This window comes from Acanthaster planci, linkage group LG11 (assembly GCF_054643075.1).
Source record: "Acanthaster planci isolate LZ-2023a linkage group LG11, COTS_SCS, whole genome shotgun sequence".
Lineage (NCBI taxonomy): Eukaryota > Metazoa > Echinodermata > Asteroidea > Valvatida > Acanthasteridae > Acanthaster > Acanthaster planci.
This window is the reverse complement of record NC_141787.1, coordinates 15,644,122-15,658,267: the sequence shown is the minus strand read 5'-3', so window position 1 is coordinate 15,658,267 and position 14,146 is coordinate 15,644,122. Positions and strand designations below refer to the sequence as shown.

General features: G+C 43.0%; 2 protein-coding genes across 4 annotated transcripts in view; one reads left to right on the top strand and one right to left on the bottom strand.

Annotated features, from left to right (window-relative positions):
• Positions 1–103: 103 nt before the first annotated feature.
• On the bottom strand, positions 104–1,999 carry LOC110976307 (polyisoprenoid diphosphate/phosphate phosphohydrolase PLPP6-like). The gene is made up of 2 exons (XM_022229460.2): positions 1,351–1,999; positions 104–945 (listed from the first exon to the last, which is right to left on the bottom strand). Exons 1-2 carry the CDS (start codon positions 1,670–1,672, stop codon positions 575–577), a joined length of 693 nt encoding a protein of 230 aa, XP_022085152.1. The 5' UTR covers positions 1,673–1,999; the 3' UTR covers positions 104–574.
• Positions 2,000–2,154: 155 nt separating this feature from the next.
• Positions 2,155–14,146, top strand: part of LOC110976303 (protein FAM78B-like) — a 29,676-nt gene continuing 17,684 nt past the window's right edge. Inside the window, exons 1-2 of one of the 3 annotated variants that reach the window (XM_022229455.2) lie at positions 2,155–2,472; positions 9,001–9,304. In XM_022229455.2, the coding sequence (XP_022085147.1) occupies positions 2,343–2,472; positions 9,001–9,304 (434 nt within the window). In that variant the 5' untranslated portion in view covers positions 2,155–2,342. Of the gene's footprint in view, positions 2,473–3,974; positions 9,305–14,146 lie in introns of those variants that run through there. The other 2 variants (XM_022229453.2, XM_022229454.2) reach the window with 2 other exon arrangements.

The window sequence follows — 14,146 nt, the reverse complement described above, 5'->3', positions numbered from 1 at the left end:
ATGAACATAAGAGTCTCTGGAGGATAAAATTACGCGCATTATTTAAATTTTAGGCGCGCTTACTATTATGCAAAAAAGTAAGCATCAAATTTTGTGCAAGATATAACATGGAACAATTGACACTCATTTCCCATGCATTTATTTCAGGCCAGCCTCAGCGCCCTAACAAATCTTACCTAAAAGATAAAAACATTACAGACAATATGACCATGCACCAACATTCTGTTAATCTGTTTGATAAAATTGGGAACTGGAGGAATGGACAGATGTTCAAAGCATGTCATAAACATCCAAGAAACCAACTACGTCATGTCACGGTACACTTATCTCCCTCTGGTTATATTCAAGATTTTATTTTCAGCTAGCTGAATAGAGAGCTTTTTTCTCCAATAAGGTTACGTTGTTGTACATGCACAAATAGCTAGACAGGTCCATTAAGTACATATAATGCAAGATACATTGTATCTGAAATGGCATTAATTTAGTGAAAAGCTTAATAACTGATACATTTATACTGTGCTACTAATACAATGCCTGGTAGCAGCATATTATGTTATGAAATTCAATGCCACCGTTAAGTAATATAGGTCTTCAAATAATACAAATTGTCAAGCGGAATCCAAGAATACTGAATGAACATTCCTTGTAAAAGACCTATCAGGATCCCACAAGTGACATCACTGATGTAATGGCGTCCTAAGCAAAGTCTTGAAGCAGCTATCCCAATTGTCCAGAGCAAGTACAAAGCCATTTGGAACATGGTAAGGTTCAGGTTTGCAATGAAGAAGTACGCCAACATGCCCACACGCGTACAGTGCCCAGAAGGAAAGGAGAACTTGTTGTCCACTGAAACTGCGAAGAACATGTCGTTCTGGTTGACTGGGGGCCGGGGTCGTCTGACAGCTGCTTTCAGAATGAAGCTGACTAAAAGATCTAAGAAAATACCTGCAACAATGGAGACAAAAAACAATTATTATAATACATGTTATATATAAATGGCATACCTAGTCAAATTTAAAGAAATTTCCAGCAAGCATATGTCCTTATGTTTGATAAATTTACAATTTTGAAATTTAACAACAGCATTGGACTGACTATAAACACAAAATAGGCTATGAATGACAAATAGGTCAAAATCACCCTGAACACTACCAATTACAGTGTACTTGTAATTTGAACAAAGCCTTATGTAAACAACAAAGCCTTATGTAAACAACAGGAGATGGCAATATTCCAATGGAAAATGCAATGTGTGGGAAAACATAATAAATGTGGTGTACATGTCATGTCAGGGGACGACCAACGATATCGATGTACATCAATTCATACAATGTACAGGTGTACATGTACCTGCCAACAAATTCAGCAAAAGCTCGTTCAGCCATTGGTCGTCAGAGTAGCACATAAGTGCCAAAGGAATGGAAATCCAAGGCACGCCATGGCCAGATATCTCTAGAAATTGGAAGAAGCATCTGAGGTAACCAATGGTACGGCTAGAGTCGGAAGAAGCACATATGCTACACTTCAGAGTAATCGTCTTGTCCAACTCGAGCAGGAGATGAACAAAATTGATGACCGGATTGGATTCCAAGTCATAACGGTTTTTACCGTCAGAATTCACAAGTTCAGAGTCCGCAGATTTCAATTTTCGTGATTTCAATTCAGAAACCATATTTTTAGTAGTATGTTCGACTCTCTACTTCGGAGCTCAGGCTGAGTGGAGATACATTCGAGAATGTAAGTTCAAGTAAGTCAAACATTAAACGTGGAAGTCGCCATCTTTAAAGAATATTTTCACCAAAAGGTGGCGCCCTTCAATAACCACGGCAGGGCCGGGCCAGGATCCTGTATTCTCGGCGTTCAAAGTGGACGCAATACGTCAGTTTTCTTGCTCATCGACACTGCTGTGAAAAAGCTGACTGGCCTTCCCAGTCATATTTAAACTTATGACTTTTAAGAATGTGTTCAAAATTGCTGAATCGTTTAAAAGTCATTAAATGACACATACAGGACTCCATCATTAGCTCTCTCATGCAACAACCTTCCGGTCATCTGCGTGCAAACACACACGCGGACGTACATGTACACGCAGTATCATGGTTTTGTGACGTCACAAGGTGAAATTGTCCACAAAAGCCCGCGCAGAGACAAGATAATGACCAGTACACGTGATTGGATGCTAAACAACGAAAACAAATCTGAAAACAGACAAAAAATAATTCAAACATAACACTTACTAGGTATCACAATAAATTTTGACCCTCGACCTTAGTCTTTCAAAACTTCTCCAGTACACGGATTTTTAAATTCCGCAGCTAGATTTTGATGAGTGGAAAGAAAGAATGTATTCCCTGGGAAGAAACAATATGGCCGATGAACGCGGGGATGATCGGCCGGCGGCAATGAATGCATGGTGCCAGGAATCAGATGAAGTGTCCTTCCAACTTACAGACTGGGAAGAGGAAGCCAACGGTAAGCCAGTGCAGGCGTCAAGTTGACCGGGTGTCAACGGTGTGAGCAAAACGCATTTTCGGACGAGCTGACAGGACAGCCAGCAATCTGGACAATTAGGAGGAGAATGACGAGTAACCAAGGACCTGCCAAAAATAAAATTACGGGGCATAATACTCTTCACAAAAAAAACTACACACGTGATGAAATATCCCTTTATTGAAAACAATATTAAGTAATTAAACAAATTGAAATAAGCCAGTTTTACAACCTGCTGGCCACTACGCCCATGGGAACTGAACCAACTATACAAGGAATATGACACCTGCAAAGAGTATGAAATAAGTCGTGTCTAAACAAGTGGGTATTGGATGGACTACTCATACGTGAGGTGTAAACAGACTTGTATGACTCGTGACTCGGACTCAGTCTCGAGTCCGACTCGAGTCACAGTTTTAGTGACTCGGACTCTGTTCACTTTGACAAATAAGTCGGACTCGAGGCTGCGGATTCGGACTCGACGTGCATGACTTGTGACTCGGCAGAAATTACATCGTTGCGTTTTTTTCACTTAGCAAAACAACGCCTGATGCGAAATAGAGGAAAAGTGTTTCCTTTCTACGAATGAAACATTTGTAGAACTTGAATATGTTTTTCAGGACTCGACCTTTGTGACTCGTGACTTGCACTCGGACTCATAACTCGGGACTTGGACTCGAGAGATGCAACTCAGACGTAGACTCGATGTTTCGTGACCCGAGTAAAAGTCTGGGTGTAAATCATATATATTTTTTTCAATTTTAATAGTCATTTTCCAAAGTAATTTCAAATACAGTTCTCGGAAGGAAAGCTTTTCAATTTGAAATAGCGCCCTCCTCTGGTCTACTCGACAACAAAAAAAAACTCACACATGCTGAAGCTCAAGCGGACATCAGACTAAATTTGCAGTGAGAGTACTTAACTCCTATCGCGTCCCGACAATATTCCCAATGATCTGTTATTGGCGATTAAAAAATGGTCACTCCCTTAATCGGTATGTCATTAAATGTGGCAAATCATTTTCAAATCCCATCTCCATTCCGTAAGTAGTAGTGCAATCGTAACTGCGTGCAAGCAAAATGCGTTGCCCAGTTCATTTGCCGCTCGTTCATATTGAGCGCCGTAAGAGTGACACAAAACGTGCATAACACATAAAACAACTGATGATTAATCAATTTTAAATCGACATCTCAATGCTGTTCCTGCCACGTACGCAATAGACAATCACCATTTCGGCATCCAGTCTTCAGCTTTGAAGTCATATGAGTTGATATCACATGTATCAGCCTCTAAAAATAATGCTATAAATTTAAACCAAATTTAAACTTTGTGCTTTGGATGGCACATGCAGAGCTCTCTCGGAAAGCTTAAATGCGTCCAAATACACGATGATCTTAATAAGCCCACACAAAATGAATTTACAGTACAGGGCACGAGTGCGATATCTGATTGCATCCTTTTAATAGCGGTCGCGCGACAGCACCGAGGGCCGTGTTTATTAAATCATGGGCGGCGAGGGGTGCCATCGGGTTTTTTGCGGCTTCTTGTACTGTACATGCGTTCCTCTCTCGCGGTGGGCAATTCGACACCAATTGCATTGTGGCATCACAACTATGGAGTGTTCCCTGCTGTCTTGTAAAAAAATATATTACCTGCTCATGTTGTATGAGCCTCCAGATCGAAGACTTCTCAATATACACACGTGCCGCATTTGAGACAGAACTTGGATATGTCCCGGCGATAACAATTAAGAATCTCATAAAAAGGCTCCAAACTCTAAATGTAATTTTAGGAATCTGCTTACAAGTTTTACAGTTGATAATTTCTTTTCAAATAAAGAACTCGTTAAACGAAAACCCTGCACCCAAATTAACAAGCGACAAATTAAAAAAGCAACAAAATATTACGCAAAATAAGACCAACGACTCAGCATACAGACAGATGAAATAGAAACTGCCAGACAAACAGACGAGCAGATATAATGACAGTAAGAACGGCACCCAGACTGCCATAGAGAGATTCATTTAACTAGCAAGAGACGACTTCTCTCAAGTTGTGACTCCGAGCATCGCACACGACCTTGCGCGAACTACCGTACCCTATCAGTCTCGCCTTACAGAGGCAAAAGGAGGCCGTCATCGACTCGTACCTCTCAGCACGAGCACGCGACCTGCTCCAGATACGCCACTGTGGGGAGTGTGTACACCCACAGATGTAAATATCATTCGTTAAGATCACTGGCCTCCACATTTGAGAGCGGATGGGATCTGCTGAAGGAAAGGCGAGGCTGGGCCAAGATGTGGCGGCCTTTGTGGGGCATCTTTGGCGTGACTGAGCTATTTCAAACATCCCAGGACTTGGAAGCCGCTGGCTCGCATCTTTCTGGAGTAGTGCTGTCTTCAGTGATAGGGTTTAGGTTTTATATTCTGCAACACTGTTGTGAAAGGACTTTTCAGGAAACCTTGCAGTGTTAGCAGACCTGATGCAAATAGACGAGACAGCTTGTGCTTGTTTGCTACCGCAATCTACCTCCGGTTTGCCGCCAAGGATTTTCCCCGAGAGTCGAAGTTTGTATACGGCGAGATTGATGTATGGACCGGCATGACGCATTAGGCCCATGTCCTTGCGAAACAAGATGACCCGTTCCTTCTCTCACACACCGAGTTGCATCAATGGAGAGAGATGAGACAGTTGCATCTGATGATGGGATTCCATCCCCGAGCTTGCTTATATCATCTTTCAATAAACAACATGAATGTTTAATAGGTCCACGCGCGGCGTGAAATACGACGGGTATCGTCTGAGTCTGCGGTTTAAACGGGGGAAGAATCGATGTCATCACGGGGGCCGCATCGTTGATGGTACGGCAGCGCCTTACCAACGGACGGTACACATCATCATTAACCTGAAGGAACTTATCCCAGTCACAAACTGCTTCCAAGATCGGATCTTCCCTAAGCACGGCTATCAACAGTGCATGCAACGGGGACGTCAGAGACGGGGGATACAATGACCCGGTGAACGTTGTTCGTGCCAAGATGAAATTTGGGCCCTTACTTTGCATTTCAGACTCAGTTGCGTGTAGACGATGCCAACATCGCTCAAATGTTCTCCGGATCTTACTGTCGTAGCAGTCGGCACGCCATTAAATCAAACGCCAAGAATAACTTTGACCGTACTTTGGACTAGCTTGTGAATCACAACTGGTCTCTTAACCCTTTCACCTTGGAGCTATGATCTCAGTAAACACGGCTGGCAGCGCTTCACGCCAGAAAACAATGACTGAATCATTAACCTTCGTTGGGGTTAAGGCTGATTTGGGTCAGGAGACAAGGATTCATAAGGATACGATATTTGATCGAGAAGAAACTGGATATCAGAAACCCAGGGACTGTAAAAAAATAACAGCCATCGGCTTGGTCGATTCGGATCAGAGGATGTTCTTCATTTTTGACCCATAAAATCTGAAACAGTCACTTTGGGATGGATTTGATGAGTCTCTGCAATTTTGCTTTGACTTGAGCGCTTTCCCCTGACTTCAGTCCAAAGTATAGCGGAATTACTTCCGACTCAGCCAGTGGTCGGATAGTTGATTAAGCCAAGGCGGATAATAATGACGCCAAAAGATGTCTCTCGAGCCCCCGAATGTAGACACTTCATACTTCCCAGCCGTTTCTTCATAATGACAGGTTAATTTCAAATTTAGAAGTCGGCTGCGCGAAGTGATACGGCACCGCACGAAAGGTTCGAGGCAGTTCACGCCGCGAAGGCAGAGGCATCTGTGGATCGGTTGCAAATAGTGTTTGACTGTCGTGTGAAAATACGGGTCTTCATTACGTGTGAGACAAGCACCACAAGTGGAAAGCTGTCTATCTGATATTGGAACTCCCGTGTGCATTAAATTAACAGCCATAAAACTCGCACTGCATTGCAGACACCAGTGCTTCAGGGAATTGACACAAGTGCACATCGAATACTGTACGACCCAGTATCAAGGAGCAGAGAGGTTCTCGACACGATTTTGACCCCGGTTTGACCTCAGACACAGCGTACTACCAATTTAACTGCGTGAATGAGACGGTGTTTTTTTTTTTTGGTGTACACATTCTGTATGTACGATAAATAAAGTGTAGTGGGAGTTGTCCTCTGACATCGCCGGTTGCCACTGGAGTTGTACGCAAGCCTTTGTGTACCTGCAAATTTCTCTTAATTTTCTGACAGCGGCCGTACGGACACATACAACTGTGCATTGTGCATGCATGCACGCTGTTTGTGTGCAGATTCGGTTACACCAGACACGTCGCTGCAGAAGCTAATATGCCAAAGGTGCAGGTAATGATGAGAATTCATTCGTGGGAATTAATGTTGATTAGGGAAGTTTACAATACAGATGGTTTCTCGGTTGCTGAATATTGCATGCCGCAATACGTGTCATCCCGTTCCTATAGCTACCAGTATTAAAAACTTGTGTATATAGACACAGCGGCAAATGTGGCGGTGATAATGGTGCATTATCTCTACTGTACAAGTGCTTATTTCGGATTGTTTTTCCTGTGATGATCGATACGAGGATCTTGGACACCGTACCAATGCACGAATGATATTGTAAGGCAAACGTAGGTGAGGTCACGAAGCTAGTCGCTGGAGTGGACGTCTAGTGGAGTTGAGCTCCAGTTTGAACTCGTCCACTCGTCCAGTTTGAACACCAAGCAGAACCAACCCTAGTCTCGGCTCAAGCAGTAAGCTCGAAAGCTAACTACATCCCAGTCAAGGTCATCGCGTGCAGCCTTCTGCACTGACCACAGCAAAAGCACCAAACCATAATGAAGGGTGTCTTTCAGTTATCCGTAAATATCGCGGCAGAACTATAATCGCTTCGCCTCCACCCACGGCTCCATTGTATTACCGTCGTGGGCCGGTCTTTTGTCCCGTGGGCACCCAACCGAACTCACAGACAGAAGGCCTATGTTGTATGGGGCCCAGGCCCACTAAGCTAGGACTGGTGGTAGTAATGGTGCACGGAACTCGTGTGTGGAAAACAGCTCAAAAGATGGAGGTATGGAGGTCATGGTACGTACTATCTTTGAAGAACTTGTTCGTGTGAGGTTTTGTACGGGGGTGGATTAGGGGTCCAGGGTGTTTCCCTAAACAGTTGTGATCATTGCCTCATTACTCATGTTGTAGTTATTTTATCTTACCCCTCGTACATACAGAAACAAGGAGTGAACATTGCACCGGGAGCTATACACAGACAGATGTTACTTCACTCACTTGTTTCGTGTTCACGTAGACTAAGCAAGAGTGTATTGTATATCCCGCAAACGGAATCGACGCAGTGACTACGTGTGGAACTAGTGACTGGCTCGTGGGTTGGCTGTAAAAATTCAGCCCACTAGACTGGGTTTCCTGGACATATTATCCAAGGAAAACATGGCCTCCCTGATGTTTCCTGCTCATGGTCTGGTAGCCGAGATTGGCCGGATGCTGAGAATTAGTGTCAGCCCTCCTCATGACAGAATGAGGATTGGTAGTGTTCCAGCTCTGCTGCCGTCGGGTCCGCGACCCTACTTGTTGCAGGCTTCCTCTATAGTCTTCTATCTCCTAATCCACCCGTTTCCCCAATAACGCCGGTGGAAATGACATCAGAGGAAATACCAGTTTGTGGCCCCGCCGTCAGTTGCTGCTGTAGTTGTGCCTGTTTTTTACACCGTCAGAAGCTGCTGGATCCAGGCCCAGATCTGAGCAGCCCACCACACGACCTAGTCCGTGCGCTGGGTTGGGAGGAGGACATAGGGAGGTTTGGACTCCGAGGACTCGCTAGCTTGAGCTACAATCCAGCTGAGTTGCCCGGGCTTACCCAGTCCCAAAGGGTACCCTACAATCGTCGGAGTAATCGGAAGAGTCATCCTGAGTATCCTGTAACGATCAGTGCTGGGCTGGCTATTCTAGGGCTTGGCCCTCGTCAGTTCTTTGTGATCGTGTGCTTATATTTACGGTTCCTGGTCTCTCAACGAGTGGAATATTTGGATTTTATACGCGAACTGTTGCTGGGTCTTCTCTTGGTGGTGTGTTTCACCCTGAGAAAATACGGTGAATTCCCCGAACGCAGTTGGATCCATTCGTTTGTACATGTAAACTTGGGCAAGTTTTCCACAGGAATTGTGCAGTCCGAATTTGAGGCATTTGCGTCGCTTGCGTGTGGGCTTAGATTTGTCTTAAGTCTGACTCGCTTTGATCAGCTCCCAACTTTTGGGATCTGTTATCAACCTGGATATACCAGCGAAAGACCGAGTGTCCAAGTCAAAATACAAGCATTTCTACCACCGTTGCTCCAAGTTTATACCATCAGATTTCCACAAACTTTGACCAAGTTGTGGGATGCAAGTTTAACTTTGATTTCGAACGTGTGTGATTTAAAGACGAAGGCGCGGATTTTGACTCGAAGTGGCGTGTTTTGCCAGCCTTCCGTGACGCCACTGACCACCATATTTCCCCTGGTCGCCACCCTAGGCCGAGCTCATTACGCCCCACGACTCCTCCAGCACTTGCCGATGGGGTGCATACTGCCCAAACGCCAGAAAAACCTCGGTCTTGAAGGCGACATCAAAGTCTACGACCTGCACGCCATCATCGACCCACACCCGACCACGCTGATCGAGAACTCGCCCACCGTGCTCAAGTACCAGACACCGCACTTCCGCGCCTCGGCAAGGGTGCGATTCCCGCCAGTTAGCGGCAATGACACCTGGCAGATCGGATGGGTTCAGGGATGCAGTAACATGGACTTCACTATTTCCTATGGAAACCTTGGAACGTAAGTTCATATGTTTTACTACAACTTATTTGTGATAGAGCAGAGCTGTAGACAAATCAGGAAGTTTAATCCCACTGATCATCAACCCGAGACTGCCTCATTTCCAAAAGACTTTCCATAAAGCAACAATTAACATAACCAATTCCAACAGCTTACTTCATGACAATTCAGAGTTCAGTTTCAGTTAAAAAATTAGAAGGAATACCAGAAGGAATACATAAAAGAAATTAGAAGTCCCAAGTAATATTGTTGACAGTTATAATGCCTCTTTCAATCACTGAAAACCAAACATAGCCCCTTTAAATTTGAATTATGGCTTACTTTGAATGTGTAGGGCCTACGGGAAAATGTCGGTAACTTCCCTGTACGTGTGTAAATTGTGTATAATCACCATTGTGTTATTCACGCTGTCGTTTCACTGGCTTGTCCATAGCATAAATGCACAACAGAAGTTTAATAGTTTTGTTGGTTTGAGGAACTTGGGATGAGAAATCAACGGGATTTGCACAACATGACATTGTTTGGAATACTGTGTCAAATTATAATGTCTGCTGGAGTTAGTTGTGAATCACGAGCTTAAATTAAGTACGTGTACCTGGGCTGCATTGTGGATAACTGTCTGGAGATTCTACCTAATGAGTTTATCCGATGGTTTCACATCATAAGCATCCCAAACCACATCTTTCATCCCACACAAAATATTGGTCATTTCCCGGACGCCGTAATTTTGTTTACCACTTCAGTATGTTCTCATTCCGAGCAAGTTTCTTAAAAAAAAGTGTAGTTCAATGAGATTAGGAACAAAATAAGTACGATTCACCACAATATGTTCGTTTCTAAATGTCAAGTTTCCTTTTCGAAGCAGATTTTTAAGTGGAAGGAAGAAAGTGAGGAACGTAGACGTTTTTCACGTTTGAATTAATTGATTTTTTTATTTCAAAATCCCCTCGTTTTATAAAGTCAAGTGACTTTACCAGGTCAGAGTTCTTTCATAGCAATGAACGGACTGTGGATTCCCCTCATTCTACACGTCCTGTCGTTTTCGAGACAAATTTCTCATTTTTTTTTCTACGGATGAAAATGACTGTCCAGTGATGATTGCTGATGATTAATCATTTACCATGATCTAAAAATAATCGCCCAAAACTGAATAATGTAATCCACACCGGTAGGGTTGGCACATTGACGACGCAAATGGAGAAAATTTCACTCTGAGGACAGTTTGAATTTTGGTCGACATTTCCCCTGGTGATATTCAATGACGTCAGATATGCGTCAGACATGATATCAATTGAAAGATTTATTTCCAAGGCAAGTGTTCTTCGCCGAATTCCCCTTTGCTTCACGACATTGTACATGTACACTAATCGAAAATACCATCGTCGTCTGTGAAGCTGGAAAACGCCCTTTTCAGTGGCTTAATAATGTAAGTTCTGAACACTTGAAACGAGGATTATGACGCGCGTACACCAAGAATAATTATTTCATTCGGCCTATATAGAATCTTGTTAGAGTTCAATTATCCCTACATTAAATGAAATAAAAACTTTGTCGCATGTGAAAAAACAAAATCATGTCATCAAACTGTATAATATTTTGTATTCTCTGCAAAGATGCAGGGTTTAGAACCTCGAAATAAGGAAGCCAACACTTGTCACAAGCTTCGGTCATTAACATCACTTAAGACATTTTCTCATTGCTTTACGAAATTTATAATTCTTACTGCTTCACTAGTCTTTGCACTTTACAATTTCGAAGTAAACAATCATACAACAGTTCGCCTCCAATATCTGGAATTCTCAAACGCACACACAGGGCTAGGGTGTCGCCCTTTAAACTGAACCGTGGACAAGACTCGCACGCAACGGATATCTGGATACACAAAACAATCAACATGGCTGCTCTCACCTCTACGAGTGATAAATTGCGTCGTAAATCTGACCTGGGCGGATTGTAAGTGTCATAATGAGTTGCAATTACTTCGACCAGTCACTCCAGTTGTGATTGGAAACTGTTGATTGAGTGTCAGCGTCTTAATTGTTTTTGTGGGGTCGAGGATCCGAGTCCTTAATTAATGAAGCCATTAATTGGTGCGCGTAACTTGCAGTGTGGCAATAATCAGTGGTATACTTATTCCCATTGCTGTGTTCAATGAGGTTATTGACAGCTTGGTATTCAATACGGTGAACATTTAGGCCACTAAAAGGCCACTAAATTTGTCAGATTGTATGGCAACCTGAGACATGGCTCAGTGGCTATTATGCTGTTGGTGGTTACGTCACTGGGACCAGACCATTTTGTGTACTCGCAAAAATATATATCATATATATCATGTCGGCTGTGCCAAAGCTTGTTGAACGCATCATTTTCGAATCTTTCTCGTTTTCACTCCCAAAGCAATTAGTCTGTTTGCCATAATTTCTGTGGCTTCTGATAAAAACAAAGATTTTTTTGTTTGATCTGTTTTAGGCCCACACAAAAACTACCGTCCCAGGCAGTTACAAAATAAATTGCACAAAAAGAGCCTTTATTTGTAACAAAAATAATGCATTACCAAGAGACAGTCGAAAAGTCATTTTGGTCGTACACCTTCACCGTGAAATATCCATCTTTAGTATTAATCAGCCTTTTGCTAACAGGCACCAGTCTATTCACAGAAACCAGTCGTGCAAAGCACGGACGTCAAAGCCATTAATTCTAATAACCATAAGAAGCCAGTGTTTAGGTTGAGATGGGATGATACGTACAAACTGGTCCAAAACCTCGCCCCTGTCACAATACAATGTACTCAATATCCTTGGGCACACTTTGCATAAATTAAATACAATCCCTTTTTACTACACAGTCCCCAAATGGACAATACATGTATAAGGAAGGCTTGGTTAGGTTGAGAGTTTCTCCACATATTTTATCGCCAACTTACAATGTAAAAAAGGTTTCTTTACGAAAAAATGAACGAATCGCAGATTCATCTATTATGCACACCCCCCCGTGTTTTTCCAAGAATGCTTAGGTCTGCAAAAATAAAGCTATTGCAGTTGTGGTGTTAATTTTTGTTTTACAAATGACTTCTCCTTTTCCGTCCTTGCGAAAAAACAATGTTTTTGTATATGGTGTTATTGTTAACGTAGGGTTGAACTTATCAATGTACACTACTCAAAAAAGTTCAGGACCACCTTTTAATAATGTGTGTGTATACTTTTTTATATGAGACATTTTACTGTTGAAAATGTGCATTTGATGTTTTTATTCCAAAGAGAACACCATCTAGACAAACAAAAAATGAAAGAACTAGACCCTACTCATTGCTTGGAAAAAATCACGAGTTAAGAAAAAAAGTGGTCCTTAACTTTTTTTGGGTAGTGTATGAACCGGTATCGCTGCGTCATGCAACATGTGCTGCACTGATCAACACATGGGATGTTTATAATACACGGGATGTCTGGTTTTTATCCTTCGTGATAACCACATGGAATTCTTGAACGCTTGCATTTTGGTGTATGCAGTACAATTTGGCAACCTTGACAGACTTTGGATAAAATTGGAAACAAGCGTACTTGTAGTTATTGGAAAGTAATGCCAAAGGCATACGTTATCAATAACATGGAGAAAAAATGACTTCGTCTGTAACTTGGAAATGGTGGCTGTTAAGCGAACGTGCACGTTTAACTAGTCCTTTCTTCGAACTGTCTGTTTGGGCTCAAGTTTGAAGGACAAGTTGATGGAACCTATCTGAAATCCTGCAGTTATGGTCTGCCAACAGACCGAATAGAACCGACAGCGGGCACTTTGAATACGCATGACAATTGCTGTTTGTCAATATCGTCTACCAACCAAAGAACTTTTCAAATATGACACACTGGTGGGTTAGTAGTATCAGGGTAGATAATGTTGGTCATGGACGAGGGCCATTCGTAAGTGAAATTTTGTTCCCACCGCAACCACGAAAACTCTGGTTTTTAAGTTTGCGTTTGATAGTCTTGCTCGCTTCCGTGGCTGCTCAATTACGTGTACGTGATGGGTTGTACTACACCAGTGGAGCCCAAACGCGAATCTCGTGACCTGACATGTGGTGCAACCGCATACCAAACTTGTTGCATAGGTTTTGCTTTTAACTGAGTGGGTTTTGAAGATATCCACTCAGTCAAACGCTAAACTTAAGTGGGAGGCACCTTTTCAACTACACAAATCCTGGTAATCTTTAATATTGGCTGCTTAACGCCAATCGAAAGCTAATCGAAAGCTGCATCGATTAGAATAGAAGAAACTTTATGTTGGGCATCCAAACGTCCAGAACCTGGCCTGTCGAAATCGAGTTCCACTGCGTGCTTCCCTGGACAGCAACCTGCCCATCATCAAAGTAGCAGGTGGCTACAAGCCGTCTGGTGAGATTAAGTCAATTTTCTGTGTTGATGTTGCGGTAGACCGTAACATTAATAACGGGCGCGCGACTTGATTGAGGCGCTGACTGGTAGGCTATTTTTGTCTGGCGAGCGCGTCCAGGATTCGTCCACCCAACTCGCTTGAGGTCTGCAGTGACTTTCATAACATCCATGGCATCTCTTCATTTAGTCCCAAATGATTCAGCTGCTAGGTGATGACTCCTCAAGAGAGTGCATCGTTTGAATAATGGACATTTAAAACTACAAAGACAAATATCTTTCGCAGTATTGCCAACCCGTCGCCTTCCACTGTGAAGAATAAACCAAAAGAAACGTGCGTACCTTGCAGACAACTATCCGTCGGTACATTACGCTTTCTAGTCTGGGCGACTCACGTTGCACGGTTTCATTTTTCCGTTTCGTGCTCAGGTCTGTCCGCGGTAACTCGGACGCGATATAT